Genomic DNA, 23,531 nt, shown 5'->3' with positions numbered 1-23,531 from the left:
TGAAGGAATAATAACCACAATAATGTAGCTCTATTAATTAAAAGCAGAGCCTAATAAATGCTACTAAAATCTAAGGATAAAATGTAGATGAGTAAATGAATAATAATGTTTAAAAAATATTTGCAACAATAATTAAAACAAAAATTAGTCAAATAATGCATTAACAATATTTTACAAAAGTCAGCCACTCAGTTTTCTAAGTTCAGTGACAATTCATAGTCTGGAAACATTTTCACCAATTGTCACTAATGTGGTTTAAAAAAAAAAATCAGCACAAATTTACACAAATATTTAATACTGTACATGATTTAAGTATGGCACTTTTGGTAGCTTTTTTTTAGCACAATTTGTCCAGCTTCTGGTTCATCATTGTAGTGCATTCATCATGGCCTGGGCTTGTTTGAGCTCTGTAAAAACACAATACATACAATTATCTTTCTAAAATTCTAGACTGCAAAATGGGAATTGCAAGAAAGAAACGAAAGAAGAAGAAGAAGAAAAAAAAAAAGGCTTAATTGTGACGGAGGAAAAACTTACCAGCAAGCAAGACTCTGAACTTGTCAGCAGAAACAGAGACAACAGTTGTCTCTGTGGAGCCTGACTCTGCTCCTTGTGTTTGCAGTTTTAGCTGTATCAAAGGTTCGTTGACCTCCTTCAGCTCACTGGAGCTCAGCGTATAGTCAACACGCCAAGACACAGAGTCCAGTCGTCCCACTGAAAGTCATTACAAGGAAGAACAAGTGGCACTCTTCAGTCAGCACTCAGTCATCAACTCTCTAGCAGTCAGCACTCAGTCATCAACAATTTTTGTTGTCTTCAATTAAATACTCACACCTCAGGCTGGTCTCTCTGAGTTTGTCTTGAAGTGCAGAGTGCTTGTCTTCGTATGATTTGCACAGCCCTGTAGTGTGTTCTAAAGGAAGTTAAATGTTTTATTAATGGAGCATTTTAGTGAGCAAGCATTTGAAATTGGCTAAATCCACTATTAGAAGAGGTACTAAATCTGTACAATAAAATAGCATTCCGATTATAGACAGATAAGACTGCAAAATTCTTGAAAAACATCAACATATCTCTCAATATAAAGTGTCTACTGAGGCATTATACCAGCTAAATGAATTACAATTTCAAGCCAGCAAACCTCTGCGGCTGTTTGATAACATCTATGGTCAAATGCCATAATGCACTACAAACCCTCTTCTCTCCATCTACAATGTCCTCACTTTATTTGTGCTCAGTCTATTCTCTTCATGCACCAACTGAGTACAGCTTGCACAAGACCTCATGTAAACAATATACTGCTTGCTAAACTCAAGTGATAAGGTTTGCATGTGGTTTTAGATAGAAGGGAGTATAGTGCTTCAACATTTTTTTAAATCAACTCCCTTTCTGGCCTCATATTTTAAAATCAAACAGGGAAAGTCCTGCCAATAGCGTTTGCTCAATAAGCACCAGTTATTCACTGGAATGGTTTAGATACTTTAATCCCACTTGGCTGGATGGTGTTTTCAATCTGTTCTGGCTCCTGGTGCAAAAATCTAGCATGTGTCTGTGTAACAACATATTATATTATACAGCATGAAGCCAACTTTTCCAACAGGCAGTCAAAGAAACAAGTGGAAAGACTAACCTTTAGGGAGGCCAAGCTGCTGCAGCTCACTTGACAGAGATTCACTGTCAACGTCATGCTTTGCTGCACTGGACAAAATGAAGCTGAGCACTGCCACACTCGCTTTGATGTCTCCACTCTCTAAAAGATGGGTGAATAAAAAGCTGTAAGAAGTTGTAAAGTACTTAAAAGAACATGAGTAAGCATCTCAATATTGCAAACAAGTCAGTAACATGAGTGGGAAGTGCCATTTTGCTTTACTTCCTTAAACTAAACTTTAAGTGTTTGGGAAATGAAAAAGCTAAACATGTTCCAGTTTTACATTCTTTGTTTAATAATTTACCAAAGTAACATAAGTGTAGACTGGAGGAGGCCCAGTTTAGCACCAGGACTATTAAACTTTTATTTTCAGATGCAGCTATAAGTGAACTATGTTCACTTACAATTGGATCTTTAGATGTTCCTGAACCCAGGCAGTGAATTTCACTGCAGAATCCTGTCTTGTTTGATTGCAGGGCAACACAATTATCACCGATATTCAGAGCTGAAGCCCATTTAGGGGTTTAACTGAGACTGTGTCACTCTTAGCACCTACACAGTGAAGGACTGTGGGTCTTTTTTCAGATAGGCTGACAGTCTTCCAAATAGCTCAAAATGCACAGACTTCAGAAATGATGCTATATGTTAAGACAAATGCTGATTGGCTGAAAGTTAGATTGAGGTGAGAAGGGATGACAACAACAGATTTTAAAACCAAGAAGACGTAGCACCAAAAACAACAACAAAGACAAGAGAGTACAGACAACTGCAACACTGGACAATCTTCATTATTCTAACACTTATCTGAAGCTCTCAGATTCTACATCTCTCTGAATACTTCTACATGTTTACTAAATGACTTTCACTAAAGTAGAGTTTAAAATTAGATTTTAACATCTGCTGAATAATTTTTGTAGAAACTCCAGATGAATGCACAAAGGACTAAAAAAATTAAATATGATAAATGTCATGTCAATGATGAAACAGATACTACAAATATTAATAAACAGTCCCTTCCTTGTGGAAGAAAAGAAAAGGGCAATAGTGATGAGCATTAAAAGATAATGAAGGGTTTAAACATTGTTATACATCTGATTATGGGAGTCTAGTAGCATAAATGCAACTGATTATGCAATAAAGACAAGGAGTCAAAAGTGTCAGAGGAAGGGACACTTACCAAACTTTGCATCTGCTGTCAGTTTGGCAATTTTGTCAAACTAAAAGAAAAGAGACAGAATGAGACATTTATCTCTGTGTGTGCAAATGTGATGTCCTCATATAATGAATTTATAAAACTACTCACATCAATACCCTCCCCGAGCAAATCCTTCAACACTTGAGCACAAAGGAGTTTCATCTTGACACTTGACTGTGAATGAATGAGTTGGAAGACAAACTCAATTTCAAAACATTAAACAATAATTCAAATATAAGAACTGACACGAAAACTGCATTGACTTTTCTACGGAGTAAGTGTACTTACAATTTTTGCTAATGTACTAATTTCGGCAAGTACCCAGTCAGGGCAATCCAAATCTCCACAGAAACGGAACCGCTATAACAGAGAAAGGATCGCAGATGTTTTCAGACTGTATAAAACAACAAAAATCGCTGCTTTCACAGATGATATTAGTTAGATTATCATGAAATGCTATTAGCTTTGCATGCTAGCTACGTCATAGCAACACTTAAATATCGATTCTGTTCAGCTAAGTTATTGCGTAAATATTTTTAGAATAATGCAATTGAACTGCGTGTGACACAAACCGTATCATAAATAAACGAAATTGCATAAAATAACGCAATGATTAAAAAATGTTTACCATTGTTGTTAGGGAAAGAAGAGAACAGGAAGACTTCGTTTCTCTCGCATCTGATTGGACAAACTAAGGAAATAGGACGGACAGTGATTAAAAAAACACACACATCCGTTGGGGGAAAAAAGTGATGGTGAGTGAATAGAGATGCAAAGGGAATCGGTGAAATATAAGTTAATTAGGAATAAATCTAGGTGAGTACTTGTCAGTTATTGGTGCATGGAGCATGGAAAGCAATATTTGAAATGTTTAAATAAAATTTTATGGAGAAAAGCCAGTACACTTTGGATAACTACCTAACAGGTCAACTATACGTGATTGTCTATTATATGTAATGGTTATATATATAACTTTTTACAGATAAGAAAAAAGTCAATCGTGGGAAACTGTGCTGCATGTGGATGCTCCAACTGGTCTGAGAGAGGCTGCCATTTATTGTACATAACTAAAACCTTAAAAATGCAGAAATGGAAGACAATAAGACACAGAGTCGTGCTACAGGTAAAAGGACAATATCTATAACATAAAAAGACAAAATGCATTTAAACAAAAACTTATCACATTGAACAGAAAATTATTTTAATACAGGACGTCCGACAGAATGCATTTTCGTGACTTAGCTATAAGACTGACATTGCATCGATTTACCTCTGAAAACGAATGAAAATTTATATGTCCGTGTTGCTTTCTATGTCATTTTCACGACATTGTATACCATGTGTATATTTGTGGATGTTCTATGGGTGTGTCTCAATTCAGGGTCTGCACACCCTGAATTGGGACACAGCTTATGTGTGTTGATAAGCCCCACCCACAAATGTTATGCGTAGAAAAGTACCTGCGCCAAAGAAGTCTTGTCCAGATCACCAGGACAGGACATGGTCCGAGACATCCTCGTGCCGCCCAAACCCGGTTATCTGCAAACGACAAACGATGTCAAGTGGATTAACGATGAGCGTCTACCTTAACGCCTCGCACCATTTTGAGAACATGGAATAGCTTTGTGAAAGATTTATTTGGCAATTATTTTTCTGCACAGAAAATGATTAAATTAGGATTTTCTTTGCGGAGGAGACTGAGCCAAGGAGCGACATGAGACATCAATCGCCAACAGTTCGTTCATAATCAAGAAATAGCAGTCTAACATTTGTGGAAAATGAATCCTTCTGCCTATATTTGTTTAAGTTTTTTGCGTGTCGCTGTGAATTTCCAAGTAGTCTTTAATTTCCATTTGAAGGACACACCAACTCTTGGGTCTAAAAATACACCCAGAATTCTAAACAATGGTAGGAAGGTTATTTATTTATTTATCTAGCCTATTTATATCACATCAATTGAGAAAATGAATTTCTGTGCACATAACCTATTTGGCAATTCAAGCTCAGTTAAAACTCCCCATGATGGTGGATTTTAGGCGCACTTCATATTTCAGTGTAATATTTCTGTAGGCTAAAGTATAATAATGCCACGTTTTTCCTCAGATATAATCAGTGGTGGATTTGAATATGCAGTTAATCAGAACCACAGCGTGTTTTCATACCAGGATGATACAGCTGAATTGTATGTGGGAGGTTCGGACTTTGTGTTAAAACTTGATGTGAGCGACTGCCACATAGTAGAGGTGAGTGTTTCTGAGCTTACACAAACTTTTTAATTGCAGACTTTTTTTTTTTTTTTTTTTTTTTTGGTGTTTTGAAAGGTTCAATTATTCACCTGCCGCCAATTCACTTACCTAATGATTTATTGATGTGCTGACAGTTTTTCTGTAAACTAGAGCTCTGGGTTGAGACAGTCAGTTTGTGATGCAGCAGCATGGGATCATAATAACATGTTACTGTAACAGATGGTTGGCCCAGACCTATTGTTACAGATGGAGTCTGTTTGTCAGCGTTCACAGACGTGTGTATTTATTATTATTATTATTATTTTACACAGCCTATGCTGCTGAATAAGTGCTGGTGGTGAACACGTGTTTAAGAGAGATCCTGATAGTTTCAGTTCTTGTATTCTTGATAAGTGGGTCACTTAGACTTTTGCCAGTTAGTGTGGTGGATCTTTTCTTTTCACTAATGGATATTAGTTTGAGCAGAAGCAGCTTAACAGAAGACATTACCTTAAGTGATATGCTCTAAATTCATTCATTCATTATCTTGACCGCTTATATGCTCTAAGTTATTTTATTTTATTTTATTTTACCTTCACTAATAAGTTATCAAATGTGTTTCCCAATTTGTATCCCTGACAGAACTATCCTCTGAAACCGAACGGCCATCAGTGGTGTGATGAGGTTTGTGACATTCACAGAAATATGCTTATGAGCAGATTGTTAAAATGAAGTTTTGAAGCTTTGACTCTGTTTTGTCTAATAAGAATCTCTGTCTTGTAGGGTCCCTGTAAAAATGTTATCACTGTCATTGAGAAGTTTCAGGATAGCCTGTTCGTATGCGGAACAAATGGAAACAAACCACAGTGTTGGAAAATTGTGAGTTCCTGCATACTTCACTGAGCATATGGACACAAAACACACAGTGAAGCTTTTAATGATTCTAATTAAACTTTAATTGAGAACCGTGCTGAATAATTAAGTTGAGTGTTTGGTTTCTGGTCTCTCATTACTTTTTTTCCATTACAGGTCATGATAACTTTTATTTCGTTTCTGTGACTTTCTGTCTAGTTTCCTTCGGTAAACAATCGGTCTCATGAGATAGTGGAGAGTTACGAGGGGACAGGTGTCTCTCCATTTGTCTACACTCAGAACTGCTTGTCGCTCACAGTAGGTATGTCACATGCAGCTTTTCAGAAGTCTACAGTCTGTTTTTAAAGTCAGAGCTGCTGACTGCTTCTGTCTTTTGTAACTGCAAGTTAAAGCTGCCCTGTCAAGCCACTGCATTTTTAGGGCAGTTGTCTGAATAATTGGACATTTTGCTTCCTATTTCTGCTGTTTTTAGAAGGGGATCTTTATGCAGCAACACCTTTAGATGTTGATGGGAGTTCATTACAGTTCAGACGAAATGCTGGAAGCAGAACTAATGTCTGGATGTACGATAACTGGGTTTCAGGTGAGGAAAAGACTGCAAGTCATATATAATGTAATCATCATTTGTTTTATGTCAGCAAACGAAAATAATGCGATGTGGAGCTATACAAAAATGTTAAGGACATGTCCAGATAAGAAAACATAGTGATGTGATGCCAACCTGTATCAAAAGGTCACCTTGCATAGATCTTCTATGCTGTAAACTTGAACATCAGTGTGAAATATTCTTGCTTTTGGATGTCCAGCTTTATTGCAGGGACATCTATATTTAAAGCACGGTTTACTGCCATGTGTACACATTTCTGTTTTTTCAAAAACAGCTTTGTTTTCCAAACATGTAGCCTTGATAGATAGAATAAAAAGTTTCCATTACATGTATTATGATTGTGGACAAACAGATGTAAAGTGCAACTTGATGGATTTGTTTACTGAGGCATACATGTGCGTGATAGGAATTAAGCTGGCTATTGTGCTGCCTAAGGCACAGCTGCATTTAGTTTTCTTTGGCCTGGCAATCTCTTTTGTGTTGTCTGTTATCACCACACTGTTTAGTAAACCAATCCCCCTTTCACAGAGCCCACGTTCATCTGTGCATCCTGGGTAAAGCAAGAAGATGACCCTGACAATGAGAAAATTTACATCTTTTTCCGTGAAAGGAACTCGGACCACAACCCAGAAGCTGATCCCTGGATCTCTCGGGTTGCTAGAGTTTGTAAGGTATGGTGGACAGTGGTAAAAAGCCTCAACAAAGGGCTAAATTTTCAACTATTTCAAAACACTCAGTGACTCATCATGACCTATGTTTGGGAACACTGTCCTAGTAGAGAAAACCCCAAACAGGATAAAAATAAGTCATCATAGTATAAAAGAGCAACTTTGTAATGACCACAAACCAGTAAACTGCCTGTTCTTGAGAAGCTGCAGCCACAGCAAAATGATACTTTGAGCTTCTCTGTAAAACCTAGGAATTAACATTTGGTTTGCTTTCCCAGCATATGCACAGCTGTACATTTAAATGCTGACCTGCAACATGGAGAAAAAATATACCGTCAGCTCCCATGCTAATCACCATGGACACTTTTATTATACTTACAGTAATATCACAGTTATAATATTTTATTTTTATTGTCATTTTATTTATCTATTTGTTATAACTGTTAATGTAACTTTTTATTGTTACTTAATGCAAACTTCAAGTTTATCCTTGCAGACCTTTTGCAGTCTTTTGTAGTTATTCATTGATCTGTGACAGTGTGTGACATTAGTCACTTCTGTTCTGCAAGTTGTTTCTCCCAAATAACCTCTCCTTAATTTGCCAGACCAAGGAGACAAAAAAGGCAATGTTATATTAGGGTTGTTTGATGTTTACATTATCAAATCAGACGCTGCAGTTGTATGTACTATAATAACTTCACTGGGAATTTTTTAGTTACTCTTTGATCAAAACCAGGGGTAATTACAGTGAGCAGAATGACTACTTTGAAGATATAACGCCAGGCTTTGAGGACAACATATTTAATTAAAGTAATCATCCTACTACCAGATGTGGTTAGTCTCAATCCTACTTCTGTTCTTATAGTCACAAATCAAATCTTAGTGGTTATTTAAGTGGGATCGTGTTTACAACACCCCTGCAAACAAAACTTGCCCTATCAGCGGTTTGGTGTTTTATTCCATTAGTCATTGTAGCTGTAATGTCACTGGTATCAAATAACCCCTAGCTGTTGAATTTGAGAAGCTGAGAGAGCATCGTCCTGATGTCACCTATCTCATTTTGCAGGTAGATGAAGGTGGCTCAAAAAGATTCTTCCAGAACATGTGGACATCCTTTCTTAAGGCTCGACTTGTCTGTGGTTTTCCAGAGGAGTCCCTGTATTTCAACCACCTCCAAGATGTCTACGTGATACACGCAAAGGACTGGCGTGATACAAGAGTCTATGCGCTTTTTACAAGCAGCTGGTGCGACAGTTTCACTTCCTTTATTGTCAGAAACTAAGAAACATGAGAAACTGACAGCATCAAAATACTGGAGATTTTCCAGTTTTTTAGTTTTTGCAAAAACTCCAGAAAGAGCAGATTACAACACAATGTCAACAGTTATTAATCATTAGTTGTGTTACTCATAGTGTTCCAATAGTTAACAGACACAGTGTATTACTCCAACTATGTTGTTATCTATGCTAACCTCGGTTTTTCCCATTCCTGCTTTAGGAACTCCACTGCAGTGTGTATTTATTCAATAGAAAAGATTGAAGAAATATTTGAGAATTCAACTTTCAAGGGCTATGACAAGGACATTCCTAACCCCAGGCCAGGAGCGGTAAGGATCTGTTTTATTGCTATGTTGTTTTATAGGAACAGAACAAAATATTGTTATTTTAGTGTGTGTATTTTAGTTGAGTCCCATTTACTCTGGTCAGATTATTTTGATTCATAGAAAAAAAATATGAAAAACACCAGACTCTGACCAAAGATGGGTGGAGATGTGGAAAATATGTGTCTGAATGCAAATCGTTATGTTCATTGTTTCCATCTCTTTGTTTGGAGAACATAATGTTTTGCAGAAAGTTTGTTTGTCTCCAGGTTGTGGTGCTGAAGAGGTCCATAACTGTGCTTTGCACTCACAGAATTTCCTTGTGTTGTTATAAACAGTTTGGATTTATTTAGCTTGTAAGGGGTGCACACATACCACCCCTGCTTTCCTGCAGAATGTTCTGCTGCTGCAGCCTGTTTAGTATATGTATATATGGGCATTTTCTTTACTGTAAATATTAAGCAAGTTAATGCCAAGTTTTAAAAACTCACTTTGGTTTTAAGAGATAAACATGATCTCAAATGTTCAAACTGCAGCAGATCAGCACTTTCAGTATGCTGAATTTATTGAGTCCCATTCCTCACTTAAACCAAATATCTGCTATTAAAGCTTTATGATTGAATATATGGCTTGGTTTGGAGTGTATTTTGGGCATCACGCTGGAATTACAGAATATTTATTTATATAACACCCTTATATGGGCGTTGCCGAAATCTTCCAGACAGCAATGTCTCTCTGAATGTCTTGTTCTTTCACTTGTACAGTAAATGTTGCCTTTTGAATTAATTTTTACATCAGTTTACACAAATTCTCCACAAGGACAAAACAAAAATTTGTGTTTATCGAACAAAAGGGTGAAATATCATTATTGTCAGATCTTTCTTGGCTGTATGAGCCATATTAAAATATTTGTATATTTATGAGGTGGCACAGGTGACATGCAGCATTGGCATCTGGGTGGTGGGTGTGTTGCTGTGGGCGTGTGTGTGTCACAAAGTTTGAAAGGTACCAACTCACAGGTGTTTTGGATGAATGAATGATGAAGTGGGGTGAGCTTGGTGGTGGTCACATTTTCTGTTGTCCGTGTATCACATAATTTATAGTATAAGTCTGTTTCAGTTAGAATACCGTTTACTCATTGTCTGGATTTGTTTTGGAACCATGCATGGAAAGAATAAACGTATCGCTACTGACACAGAAGTGCTTGGAAATACTTTGGAACGCACGTCTGGCAGGTAACCCTGAGTTTAGCCCACAGCAGCCCTCAAATAAGTTATCGTTTTGCCGCAACATTGGCAGAAACATTTATAATGGGAAATATGAGTGCGTGGTCATTTTCTGATCTTTTTTTTGGTCTAATTTGAATGTTATCTTTCACCTCAGTCAGAAATCCTTAGGTTCTGGTCAAGATTTTAACTCACTCTGCATCCATCTTTCACTTTTTCCTAAAAGTCTACCAGTCCCTGTGGCAGAAAGCATTGCCATAGCATGATCCTCCCCATGCCATGTTTAAATATACAGATGGTGGAAATAGTATCATGAGTTGATGTGCAGTAGTCTTCCTTCTCACAGCCAGAAAGTTCCATCTTTGTGTCACCTGATTAGTGGATTGTGTTTTTCCTGGTCTGAGAAACATTCACATGCCTTTTGGTGAACTCATGTGTCTTTTATTGAGAAAACCTTTTGTTCTTGTGTGTTGCAGTGTGTAAAGAACAGCAGGATTCTGCCACAGACCACCCTCAGTATTGTGAAAGATCACCCAGAAATGAAAGACTGGGTTCACTCCCTGCATTACACATCACCCTTTTACATAAGCAACAATAATTACACTAAAATAGCTGTTGACCAGGTCCAAGCAGCAGACCAGCACACATATAATGTTCTGCTCCTAGGTACAGGTAAGTCATGATTTAGAGAAAGTTGCACAGTTTACCTTGAAGACAGCATTCAGAACTGCATTTCCTGTCAGTACCATTGGTGCTTTTGTGTTGCTTTGACCTAAAAGCATGCATTGTCTGTAACTAAGAACAGTAGGCGTAAAATAACTATATGCTATCAGTCCCAGGATAACATTATCTCAAATCCCTGTCCCCACAGATTCCGGTAAAATCCATAAAGTCTTAGAAGCTGGCTCAGAGCCTTTCATCATCTCCGAAACCCAACTCCCCAACAATTCAACCATACAAGCAATGAAGCTTGACCATATAAAGGTACAGTTCATCAATAATGCAGTTTGTAAATGTGACATGTTGGATATGGCATTGGTTTGTGTCACATGTTCCTATCATCTATAATTTTTCACATAATCACAACTTCTTCCGATTTTGGATGTTTTATTTTTACAAAATAGATTTTTTTACATAAATAGTGAATCAAATTTGTAAAATATATTAGAAAAAAAGTGTTGCATCGGGGCATTATCACTGCTTTTGTTCTTTCCCTTGGCTCTGCACAGCTTCAAAAGCATCTTTTATCTTGCTGCTTTTGTATGATGGTTCTTTGATCAGTCTCACGGCTGTTATCATGCTCTCTGCAGCTACAGCTTCCAGCTGTTTACAGCTAGTAAAAACACAGTATTCTTTGTTTAATACCTGCAGAAAGACAGAGTTAGTTAAAAAGCCTGTATTTTACTAAGGAGCTGGTGGAGACTAAATGTGGCAAGAGGCAAAAAGTTCATATTTATATATTCTCAAATATGCATGATAAAGTGGTGAGGAAGTTGTGTTTAAAGCTTTTAAATTAAAACGTTTAAACTAAAATTAACTTTTTGGTTTATTTGCTCAGAAAAAGTTAGTTGTGGGATTTTCTGAGAAAATCTTCATCGTGGACCTCCAGAGATGTGAAGAGTATAACAACTCATGTGCTGAATGTGTCCTGGCGCGGGACCCGTATTGTTCCTGGACTGCATTAGGATGCACCCCAACTGTCACGTAAGTGTGAACTGTATTCCGAGCAAGACTCTGTTGAACATTTCATATTACAACAGAATTAAATGCCTGTAGCATTTGTCAGTGTGACCTGTAGACGGAAGTTAAAGTGAATCAAAAATAAGAACAGTAATAAATCTGATTGAAGATACCTCTTTTTTTTACACAGTGGAGGGATTCAAAATGTCATTAATGGACAAATAAGTGTGTGCCCTCCAACAACAGAAGGTAACTAATGATGAGATAGTCATAATTCCTACTACGTGCACAACTTTATATTCAAATCTCTATGATGTTGGGATAGGGACATATTTTTTGTCTCTATCCCTGTTTGTTTTGTATCTGTTCCAATTCCATTTTATTTAGTTGTGTATTTGTATCACTGCATTTAAAGCAACAATGAAATACCAACCAAATACATGTGAATGCTGTACATAATAAAACTCCAACTACTGATAAAAATCATGATTACAAATTAATTTTGGAAGACTGAAAAATCATGTCATTAACATGATTAGGTACAAAAAACATGGGCAGCAAGACAACTACAGCACTGTTTTTCTACACAATGTAAAGTTAAGGACCTACCATCCCTCCATGATTGGTTAGTAATTAGAAAAATCTCACCAGTGAGTAAAACTGAGTATCTCTTTTGGATATTCAGCTAGTTGTGAAAAAGAAAAGCAAAATAAATGTTGTAATATGGACTTGTTTTTAAACTATTTAAAACTTGATTTGATTTGCTTGTCCATTTATGTACAGCACTTTGTTTTAACTGTGGTTGCTTTAAAGGGCTTTATAAATAAAGTTGAGTTGAGTTATAATTAAAAGTTTAATCAGTGCTTAAAGCAACACTACTGAACTGAACTGGCAGATTTGCCAGCTAAGTTTGTGAATTGCAGTTTGTCAACCTTAGCATGCTGCTGGGTAATGATGGCTCCAGGAATGAACAGAATAAATGACACTGGGCCATAAAAACAAGTCAGCAGCATGGAGTTTTAGAGTTGGGAAGTTATGTTGTGCAACTTTAAATATTATGTGCATACAGACAGTTAGAATTGATATGTGCTTTTACTTCCTTTCACATATTTAAACACACTAGCTCCATAAATCTCTATTGAACCTTCTTTTAATTTTTTTTTTTTCAGACCAAAAGCAAGTAATACGGTCCAAACGAGACGATGCTTCAACAATGAATATAAGGACAGTTCATTCAGTCCACCAGGGTGTCCCTTTTTACCTATCCTGCCCTATAGACTCTTACCATGCTGTGTACACCTGGAAGCATGGAAACCATAGCAGTCCTTGTCTGCAGATGCATTCTAACTGTCTGCACCTCATTCCTTCCATGGCAAAGGAAAACTATGGCAACTATGACTGCCTCTCCAAAGAGAGAGACCACATGAAAGTGGTGAAAACATATCAGCTTACAGAGCAAATAATTCCTCTTAAAGAAAAGCACATTGAAAGAAACAACCATATTAATGAAGGAAACAAAGCATCAGGTCTTGTTCCACAGACAATATTGGTCACACTGCAGGCCGTAGCAGTGTGGGGAATTTACACATAACTTGTGCAAATAATTAAAACATAACAAAACCTTCTAGCTAGATGGTCAGCTATCAGCTCTTTTAAGTTGTTTTCTGGTATGGACAGATGCAGCACTAATGAATACTTCACTTTAAAACCAGTGAACCTGCTGGACAAATGAAAGCTCCAGTCATGTCAGCATAATTGTGCATATGAAAACATTTAGCTGTGCTTGGCAGAACAGTCCACAGGAACCCTTCACAGTCAAGTATGTTTTAAATAGAAACCAGAACAGGATAAGGTAATTGAGGTGAAAAGAATGCAACAGGTCAACAGCAGAGCATATGTTGAATGTTGTGAGGAGTGTATAAGCTGAAAGGGTTTTTGCTAACTTGTATGAGATGCTCTAAGAGAGGTAACCCTTTAACAGCCCCCTCTACTATTTAGTAGAGCAAATTTTTCAATAGCTATAATAAATTTTAATTAAGTTTAGTGGAAGTAAACCTGCCCGGGTTATCTCTATTACTTGGTTTCGGTATGTAATACCCAAAGCAAGTCTTTCTTATCCCCTTACTGTGGGGACCATTTCACTATTGTTACTATATTATGAAATGCCGTCTCAACCATTTGTAAAAAAAAAAAAAAAAAACACTTTTATTCTTATTATTATTGTCCAAAAGAAAAAGAAAAATAGCAAAGAAACATTTTTCTTTTGCTTCTTTTGTGGGGACAGTAGTGGCTAAGGTGAAGCTGGCCATTCAATAATTGGAGGGGTGGCAGTTCGAATCCTGCTTCATCTCTATCAATCTGTCGTGTCCTTGGGCAAGACACCTCACCCTCCTTGCCTCCAGTGTCAGCATTACTGGTGAATATTTCTTTTAATGGTCGTTGGAGCAGGTGTGGCTGCCATTTTTTCTGTCAGTCTCCCCCAGAGCAGCTGTGTCTACACATGTAGCTTACCACTACAGAGTATGAATGAGGAGCAAATGAAGGATTCATTTTTAAGCATTTTGGATGTCATGAAGAAAGCACAATGTAAACTGAATCCATTATTATGTTTTAGTTAAAGCAAAATAAGGTGATACAAGCAATCTATGAACTGGAGTTTCTTATAGATGACAGTTTAGTCTGTTTTTACAGAACACATGCCAATGTTTGACTGCATAAAAGTTTCTGCTGTGTTAGGGTGGTTTTAATGTCTTGCATATTCCTCCAGCCTCACAAACTACAAAATTGTAAAGCTCTTGAGTGGTTTCCTTCTTTTCCTGCCTCCATTGTATGAGAGGATTTTACGGAATTGTGGAAGCAGCTCAGGAATCCTACTAAATCAGTGTCCAGGTCCTCGGGACCCCTGCCCTGCATGTTTTAGATGTAATCCTACTTTAACAACTAAATTAACTGAATGGCTCATTAACAGGCTGAAAATAACTTGATGAGGAAGTTCATTAATTTGAATCCAGTGTGTTGGAGTAGGAGCACGCCAAAGACATGCAGAGCAAGTGGTCCCGAGGACCTGGATTGGGGAAACTAAATTATCCTGTTTCAACGCAGCCAGTATTTGGACAAGCATCTGAAAAAATGTGCAGTTTAATTAGAGTTGCAGAGTGTATGAAAACAAACATTTGACAGCAACAACTCATGCTGATGCGTGAGCATGCACTGCATGATTGCCTTTTGTCAATCTGCCAGGGAAGTTTTTAATGTGTTATTGTAATGATTAATGTTAAACCTGCTTTATTAGTAATACAAGAAAAGGTTGATCAGGGAACTAGTTCAGCAATAAGTCTTAAAAAGCATTAAAATTTAAAATGTTTAAAAACACAAATCCCCAGGGTGTTGTGAAATTAAATGAGCTACTGTGCCTTTTAATGCTTTCAGTGTTGCGAGTTCAACATATATGTGTAAAAGATGTTACTGGAATATAAACAATGCAATACTCTTGAATGCAAACATAATAAGATAATACATTTTTGTGTTATGTGCAGCCCTGCATATGAGTAAAGCTGATATGAAACGTTAAAGGTAATTTAGAAAAACGCTTTGTTACAGTTCATTTAAACCTTGTATTTAACTGATAATAGTGCAGACTACATTTTAATTGCTAAAAGAGATCAATTGAATTGTTTAATGAAAAATTTGGATTTTGATACAAACACATTTTCAGAAAAGCAAAGGCAACAAAAGAAAACAAACGTTTGGATCTGGATCAAAGCTAATTAGGATGAGCATTATGATTTTGCAGATTGTTTTTGGATTGTATCATTTATCTAGCATGATATGCTAATGTTAACATGATATGACCACATAGAGAAGTATTCAGTGATGTGAAAAGCTTTTTTTAACTGGTGAATGCCTTCTTCTTAGAACTGAAGAGAGAGGAGACCACCAGTCTTGTTTTCTGTTTAATATCTATTACTTTGTTTAATTTTTTACAGTATTCCAGATCTTTTGAAAACAAGGCACTGAAGGATATGTTCTGTCATTTGTGTTATTGTTATTGTTTTGTTTAATTTTTAATATTTTTTTGTAATTATTTTAGCTCTAATAGAGATTTTACTTTGTAAGAAACAAATGTTTATTTCTGTACTGCTTTAACTAAAAATACTGAATATTTAATAAATGCTATGAATTGATTTAGTTATTTAAAAAATGAAGCTAAAACTGGGTTGTGAACAGTATCTCAGAGTCATATCTCTTTCAGTCTTGAAGTGGTGTCAAGGAAGTTCTGTGCTTCATCACAGTGGAAAACTCTTCCATCACAACACTCAGTGAGGTACTTGCAGCTTGGTGAGAGGTCAGACAGTGCTTTAAGACCCATGAGCTTAATCTGCCTTTCCTGGATCTCAAGTCTCAGCACTCTTAACGGTGACCAAATGAGTACATCCTGTTTACACACAGAGTTCAACAACACTCTCCACTTCTATAATGCCTGCAGAACTAATGATACTTCTGAGCTTTTACTTGGCTGCAATGCCAACATGCTAGCTACAGGATATGTCCACACCTTGCTGTTGTTACTTTGGTTGGAAGAAATGACCAACCACTCTCATTTGCCTGTAGATGGACATCATGGTATGGGTGGAACTATTGCCTCACATGTCGTCATGTATGTGAGTTTGTCTGGTGTGTCCACCCATAATAATAAATTCCTGGCCCTCATCTTATGTTGTGGAATGAAAACAGAAACATGTCAAATGGTTCCATAACAACAATGAATGAGCATCACCGATAGGATTTAACTTAGGCCTACTTAAAGAACGCAGTATCTTATCTTGTACTGTAGCCAGGAGACAAGATGGTGCCAAGCAGAAGTCTAAGCTGGCAGATACAGGGAGTGTGACCTGCTGGCTATGCTGTTTTCTGATAAAAGAAAACCTTGATCTCTTTAGACTGTATGCATTTAAGATTTCCTGAGTAACTTACACTTTCACTGGAAAGTAAAACAAAAAAGAAGAAAAACAACTTACACTGGAAAGTGCACAAGAAGAAAGCTAAAACAACAGAAGTTTTTGGTGGAAACTGAAGCATTCCCCCTCCTCTCTGCAAAAACCTGATCCAGGGATTTTTTTTAAATATCAGATGTCAGGCCCATTAAAGTTTAGAATTAGTACGGTTGTGTCTGTAATTTCAGGCTTTGAACAGCAGAGGTCACTGCTATCACACAGAATTCAACATGTTTACAACCTTACAGTAACTAGGGCTGATACTTTTTAAAAAAAAATCTCTAAAGCATTTTGTAACATTTACTATGAAAAGTGCTGTATAAATAAAGATTATTTATTTTTTTATTTATTTATATTCTGCTTAGTCCAATTCTGGGTCACGGGGCAACCACAGTGTCTTATTTTGATGTGATGAGGAAAATGTCACTATCCAAAGGTGTGGCATGTAACTATGATAAAGTCAGACTGTATTACTTTGTTTATTATAGCAAAATTACCAAAAAACTATTACCTATTTTAAACTTTGCCATATTGATCAATGGCTCCTGAACTGTATTGTGGCAGAATATGTGATACTCCATGGATATGATCCACTGAATCAATATAATATTGTATCATAATTAAATTTGTGATTTACACTCTTCTTTGTATGGTGTTAACACTGTACAGTTAGTCAGACGAAGTCAAGGAGATAATGAAACCGCTAAGAAAGGTGAGAGTAATTTGAAGAAGGAGAGAACTGTCTGTGTCAAGAAAGACAAGAAATGGAGTCTATACCAGTTAATAAATGAAGTCTTTCCATTATAAAGCTGAGAAAACTAATTTTGAACTTGACCATCTTCCTAATTTTTACATTTATTTGTGAAGCTTGAAAGTTTAAAGGTATCTTAAAACTGTAAAACTTCAGACCTCAAAAAGTCCCTGCAGCCTCCACTTTCTCTTTTCTACAAATAACCTGCTCACTCACACTTACAGCAGGGCTGTTGAAAGTTGAAAAAGCAGCACGCGCCAATAAGAGAGCTCTCCTTTTTTATTCCAGGGCGGCAGATCTTTTCCATAGAGGCATCAATCTCTAGTTTAGGATTGTATTTACTTGTATCTTGCCTCTTATTTTTTAATAATAGATTTCAGGTTTTTTTTTTTTCTTTTTGAGGAAAAACCTGATTCACTTTTGAAGGTCCCCGACCCATCCTTTTATTTAAGGATAGCTAGAGGGACTTAGACCCTTTCGACATCAAACAGGACCAAATACTGACTCTCTTTGGAGAAGGTGAGTGTTGTTCCACTCTTAAATTGATGCTGTTTTGAGAAGAATTACCACTGTTAGACCCAAATAGGTGGATGGATTTCCTGGAAGACCTTGTGTTAGACCTCCAGTACTTCAGAAGGGATTTATGAAGGCGCTGCTGTTTTGAGGAAAGTAGGGTCTCCCCTGGAAAGATAGAGGTCTACGGCCCTGAAAGTAACCAGTAGCAGAACACTTTCATGAAGATTTCAGCATGTATATAAGTGATGTTTACATGAAATGTAAAATGTACAAAGCTGTTTGTGTCAAAACATTAGACAGGCCATCAGACTAAAGGGACATGGCTTTCTGGCTTTCTTTCACTATGACTCAGTAAATCTGAGTGACATTTTAGTCTTTAAACTCACTGTATCTTATTTTCCTGTAATGGTGTATCTGCTTCTTAAACTGGCAGGAAAATTTCAGTCTGCACACCAGAAGGTGGCAGTATTTAAGCAGGAAACGGAGCGCAAATCATGAGCCAAATATTTATCGAACTGAAATGAATTGTAATGTTTATTCAAGATCACAAATTGCGCGTCATTATAGTTACAACACACACCTAAAGAAACCCAGGGAGAAAGCTGAAAGAACTATGCTCCAGTTGCAACAGTAAGAATATTTTCAAAGGAAAAAAAATAACTTCTACCCACATATTTATTTATTCATTCATTCATTCATTCATTCATTCATTCATTCATTCATTCATTCATTCATTTGTGTTTGTTTAAATAACATTTATAGATGGCAGACGCCAACAAATCATCAGGAGACTTTATGGCCCAATATTTGGATTTTTTCTATTACATGACTCTTTACTGACTTTCTTTTAAGCCTTTTACTTTTTATTCTCTTTTATTATTATTATTATTATTATTATTATTTTCTTTTTCTCTAAATCAAAGATCACTTCACATGCAGCCATTGTGTGTGCAGCCTGTTACTCGCATCAAAACTTGAAATCTGTAAGTGGTTTGCAAACTCTTGTCCGAGTGCTTTATTTAGAGACAAAACTGCACAGACAAACCGAATGAGGTCAGAGGTTTGGGTCGGAGTGATAAATTAAACAACGCTGCTAAATTATGAATTTTCGTTGAGGGCGGAGGACCAGGAGCTTCTGTATCTTTAATAGTGAAGAGAGATGGGAGAGGCTGCGCGTTCATGGTTCCTTTTCTCGCTCCGCAGCCGCGGGCACGCGCAGTGGACCCCGCACTCGTTGGAGAGGGAAAAAGCGCCGACGGACTTGCAGCAGCAACTCACCGGGAAAAATGTTTCTGCCGCCGTCCTTCAGCAGCGCTGTGCACGAATGCAAAAACCGTGTGAAAGGACCCGCGATGTGTGAGGACTCCAGCATTTTCCACCATTAAAGTTGTTTTAGAGGACTGTAAACTCCGGGAGTCATTTATAAGACACGGGCACTGAAGTTAACATTGAACAGGTAAGACTATTCTGTAGTTAATAGGGCATTTACTTTAGGCAAGCTAAGGAAAAACAACTTGATCAACATCCGGATCGAAGTTAATATTAAAGATCAATTTCAGGTTGTACATCAATTCCAGGTGTCACATTTGTGCAAAAGTGAAATATACTCAGTACAATCACAAGCCTAAGTGAAATACGAATATATTAACTGCTAAAAGTAAACAGGATTTGATTAAATGAGAGAGCAAAAATCGCTTCAACACCATGGACAGCGCCAGTTTGCCCGGACCTGACTGTAGAAACGCGCTCATCTGACCCCTAAACGTCTACACATATAACAAACAACAAATCTGCATTTATATTTTTCTGCCATGTTTATAAAATACTTCTAAACAGTGTAGTTATGTTTTGCAATGAAAACAATGAAACGTTATTTATTAATACGCCAGTCACTGCATTATTAACAGATTCTGTTTTGGGGATTAGTCTCTTTGTTTTTAACGTTGCAATACACTTTGTTTAGCGTTAGAGTTTTTTTCTGTTATACAATGATTTATCATTATTTCATTAAAACATTTCCCTTTTCTGATGTCTGCTTGTTGATGCTTCCAGGTGCAGAAAATGGCAACAAAGCTCCTGCAGCTCCTTGCCTTGTGGACTGTTGTGATTGGCATTGTGCAGTGCTGTCCCGAGCTCTGCAGTTGCCAGGATAAATTTTCCCACCAGTTTGCTGACTGTGCTTACAAAGACCTGCTAGTAGTACCTGTTGGCCTCCCTTCCAATGTCACCACTGTGAGCCTTTCAGCCAATAAGATTAAATTGCTGAAGAGTAAAAGCTTCGTTAATATCACTCAGGTTTCCTCTCTCTGGCTGGCTCACAATGAAATAGTCACTATAGAATCAGGCACTTTGGCCCCCTTGATTCAGCTTCGCAACTTGGACATTAGCCACAACAAAATTGTTAACTTTCCATGGGAAGATCTGCGAAACCTCACAGCCCTGCAGCTTCTGAAAATGAACAACAATGAGATGGTGAACCTTCCAAAGGATGCTTTTTCCACACTCAAAGACCTGAGGTCACTTCGCATTAACAACAACAAGTTTACCACCATTGTGGAGGGTACCTTCAGTGCCCTCTCTTCTATGTCCCATCTGCAGATTTACAGCAACCCATTCACTTGCTCCTGCAGTCTGGAGTGGCTGAGGGATTGGATGGCAACAACCAAAATTTCTGTCCCTGACCCAAATTTAATTCAATGTGAAACCCCTGAACTTCTGAAGGGTGTGATGGTTGCAAAGATTCCCAAACTGGACTGTGAAGTCCCTGCTGTCACCATAACATATCAACCAAACGTCGACAACACAGATCTCTATGAAGGTGTCTCGGTCATCTTAAATTGTGAGACAAAAGGAAGTCCCAAACCACTGGTCACCTGGGAGGTGACAGCAGGAAATGAAAATCATCTGTTCCCCTTGCCCTCCACCGGAGAAATGAATGATTTGCCTGTAAATGATAAAACAACCAACAACAGATTCCAAGTCTTTAGGAATGGCTCTCTCATTATCCCCCGCCTGAGTAAAAAGGAGGACGGAAATTACAGCTGCTCTGCGGTAAACGAGTTAGGTAAGGCAGAGAGCAGTGTTAAAGTGGCTCTGGCAGGCAAACAAAAACAAAGCAGCAACTCAATCCCTGATTCAACTGTGGACAAGATCCGCCCATTTGGAAAAAAGCCTGCAGACCCCAAAATCTCTAAAAACAATGTGATCAACTGGGACAAGCACAATGAAAAAACAAAGGGCAGTCCTGATGCTTCAAAAGACACACCTGATGACACAGAGCTTGCTGGAGGGGTTTCTAAGGACTCCAGCTTTGCAAGCAAGTGTGGTGTGAGAGACAGCAGTGAATACATTTCTAACCATGCTTTTAACATGACTTTGGAAGACCTGAAGCAGTATACGTTTGATTTTGGAGTTATTGCATTAGAAGTTTCCGAGACTGAGGCCAAAGTGCAGCTGAATCCACTGCAGCTCCCTAGCAGCAAATCTAACCTTCATCTCAGTCAAACTGAAGACCAAGAAACGGTGAACAAAGAGCCTTTGGGTCTGTTACAGTCCTCATCCAGTAAGACCACACTAGACATGCTCTACCTCTGTATAAATACAGGAAATGGACACTCAGTGGTTCAGTGGTCCAATATAGAGGAAGGGGTTAATACCTACCGCTTCCATGGCTTACAACCTGGCACAAATTACACTCTTTGTCTCACCTATGGAGGGCAGGACTGTCAAGTCCAAGTAGTCTTTACAACTAGAAAGAAGATCCCCTCCCTACTTATCATCGTGGTTGTCAGCATTTTCCTATTGGGTCTGGCCACTGTTCCTTTGTTGGGAGCCACCTGCTGCCATCTATTATACAAGTACCAAGGAAAGACTTACAAGCTGATCATGAAAGCTCAGAATCCGGATCAGGTGGAGAAACAAATGACCAGAGATTTTGATCCCAGGGCGTCTTTCGTGGAGTCAGAGAAAACCTACAACCCCAGCGAGTTAGGCGAAGGGGAGGGAGAAGCGGAGGGAGAGGAAGGAGACGGAGAAGGTGAGGCTGAGGGGAGCGTGGTGACCGAGTCCATCCCCGGATCATCATCCAAAACCAACCAGGAGGAGTTTGAGGTGGGATCCGAATACAGTGATAGATTACCGCTCGGAGCAGAGGCCGTGAACATCTCGGAGGAAATAAACGGCAACTACAAGCAGCCGAGCCGCTGATCTCCACGGATCTCCTACGAGAATTTTGTAAAAAAGTTTACTTTTAAGTAGCCTACATTTAAGCAGGTAACTCACGTATCATTGCCACACATAAAAAACGATGGCGTATGATTTCAAAGAAAGGCCAGTCATTAATCTTTGTTTTTTTTTTTTTTTTTACCTCAGAAAGTCCTCCTCTAATCAGAAAGATTGTGAAGTCATGTTACATTTGTAGTCTATTGTGGGATTTAAAAAATAGACTGCACGGCACAAGCATAAATTTAATCAGTTCATCAGACTTCAAAACTAACCGGAAAGCAGCAAAATGATCCCTTTCTGTAGGTCACACGCACATGGGCAGGCGCGAAAAATGTGCAAATGCAAGGCACAGAGAGTTAATTGCAGGGCGTATTAATGGAAAATATACATTTTTTAACCACAGTTTTGGGGAGCACAAAAACACGCAAAAATGTGCCATATTTTATAAAACGATCTTTATTTAAACATGCATCAGGGACCAATTTCTTTCTCTCGGTGCAAGGCTCTGGGAGAGCCATTTACCATCCTCTCAGGTGTCGGAACTTCAGCTCCACTTGACTTATGCACAGAACTAATCCCGCATTTGGTGTAACAAAGTATTACGATGAGTGATAGGGATAGGAAAAGGCTGCGGACGTTCTGACTTTCGCACTGTCAGTGCGCACACAGGGGCGCTTATACCCGCTGCCCTGAGTCCAAAAGGGAGATTGTGCTTTCAGTTGTGTTTAACAGAAAAAAATTCCGGGTTATTCACCAACAACATGTTGTTCCACGTAATGTTAGACTTTAAAAATGTGCGACTTTGACCTCTTAATCAACGGCTACCTGCTGTACTCTCGCTTTTTACAATGAACGTGTCTATGGCATGTCACACGTATTTCCTTGTGTGTGTTTTCGTAGTGTAGTCTGTAGGACTTTAGATGTGACTGTCTTTACCTGTGATGTAAAGCCAAGTATGTTGAAATATTCTTTTTTTTACGACCGTTTCAGTGAAGTCGCACGAAAAAGTGGCGCAGTGGGCGTCTGGCGGCTTCACTCTTGTAATTTGATGCATATAGTGAGTTTTTTGTGAACCATGTAAAACGGAAAAGTGATCTTTTGAGATTTTTGATATAATTTTATGTAAGTGGAATTAATAAAACGTATTAAACTTAACGGACTGTTTGGATTTGTTTGAAATGAACTGACTTTGTAGCGCAGATGTGCGCAGGTATATATATATATATATATATATATATATATATATATATATATATATATATATATATATATATACGCAGCTATCACCAGTTAACAAGAGAAAAATCCAGATCTAATATTTTTC

At 37.8% G+C, this 23,531-nt stretch overlaps 3 protein-coding genes across 3 annotated transcripts; 2 read left to right on the top strand and 1 right to left on the bottom strand.

The window, feature by feature from the left end:
* Nucleotides 1–341: 341 nt before the first annotated feature.
* commd4 (COMM domain containing 4) lies at nt 342–3,534 on the bottom strand. The gene is made up of 8 exons (XM_041996419.1): nt 3,472–3,534; nt 3,132–3,203; nt 2,952–3,017; nt 2,826–2,865; nt 1,631–1,750; nt 833–913; nt 538–714; nt 342–407 (listed from the first exon to the last, which is right to left on the bottom strand). Exons 1-8 carry the CDS (start codon nt 3,472–3,474, stop codon nt 367–369), a joined length of 600 nt encoding a protein of 199 aa, XP_041852353.1. The 5' UTR covers nt 3,475–3,534; the 3' UTR covers nt 342–366.
* Nucleotides 3,535–4,338: 804 nt separating this feature from the next.
* On the top strand, nt 4,339–16,753 carry sema7a (semaphorin 7A). Its single transcript, XM_041996417.1, has 14 exons — nt 4,339–4,751; nt 4,947–5,086; nt 5,711–5,752; nt 5,852–5,947; nt 6,140–6,242; nt 6,414–6,524; nt 7,077–7,219; nt 8,283–8,461; nt 8,714–8,822; nt 10,519–10,714; nt 10,914–11,026; nt 11,601–11,746; nt 11,913–11,971; nt 12,892–16,753. Exons 1-14 carry the CDS (start codon nt 4,622–4,624, stop codon nt 13,311–13,313), a joined length of 1,989 nt encoding a protein of 662 aa, XP_041852351.1. The 5' UTR covers nt 4,339–4,621; the 3' UTR covers nt 13,314–16,753.
* A 2,225-nt stretch (nt 16,754–18,978) lies between these two features.
* On the top strand, nt 18,979–23,362 carry islr2 (immunoglobulin superfamily containing leucine-rich repeat 2). Its single transcript, XM_041998243.1, has 2 exons — nt 18,979–19,439; nt 20,036–23,362. Exon 2 carries the CDS (start codon nt 20,045–20,047, stop codon nt 22,187–22,189), a length of 2,145 nt encoding a protein of 714 aa, XP_041854177.1. The 5' UTR covers nt 18,979–19,439; nt 20,036–20,044; the 3' UTR covers nt 22,190–23,362.
* Nucleotides 23,363–23,531: the final 169 nt, after the last annotated feature.

The sequence above is a fragment of the Melanotaenia boesemani genome, chromosome 10 (assembly GCF_017639745.1).
Source record: "Melanotaenia boesemani isolate fMelBoe1 chromosome 10, fMelBoe1.pri, whole genome shotgun sequence".
Taxonomy (NCBI): Eukaryota; Metazoa; Chordata; class Actinopteri; order Atheriniformes; family Melanotaeniidae; genus Melanotaenia; species Melanotaenia boesemani.
The sequence above is the reverse complement of the archived record's forward strand: the minus strand, read 5'-3'. Positions and strand labels throughout refer to the sequence as shown.

Bases quoted from the DNA above. Each gene is read 5' to 3' on its own strand.
- commd4 (XM_041996419.1), bottom strand. The intron at 3,018-3,131 runs GTAAGTACACTT...ATTCATTCACAG, and splicing joins TTAGTACATTAGCAAAAATT to TCAAGTGTCAAGATGAAACT. The intron at 1,751-2,825 runs GTAAGTGTCCCT...CCCATCTTTTAG, and splicing joins GACAGCAGATGCAAAGTTTG to AGAGTGGAGACATCAAAGCG.
- sema7a (XM_041996417.1), top strand. From the start codon at position 4,622: ATGAATCCTTCTGCCTATATTTGTTTAAGTTTTTTGCGTGTCGCTGTG. The intron at 6,243-6,413 runs GTATGTCACATG...TGCTGTTTTTAG, and splicing joins CTGCTTGTCGCTCACAGTAG to AAGGGGATCTTTATGCAGCA. The intron at 11,027-11,600 runs GTACAGTTCATC...TTATTTGCTCAG, and splicing joins TGAAGCTTGACCATATAAAG to AAAAAGTTAGTTGTGGGATT.
- islr2 (XM_041998243.1), top strand. From the start codon at position 20,045: ATGGCAACAAAGCTCCTGCAGCTCCTTGCCTTGTGGACTGTTGTGATT.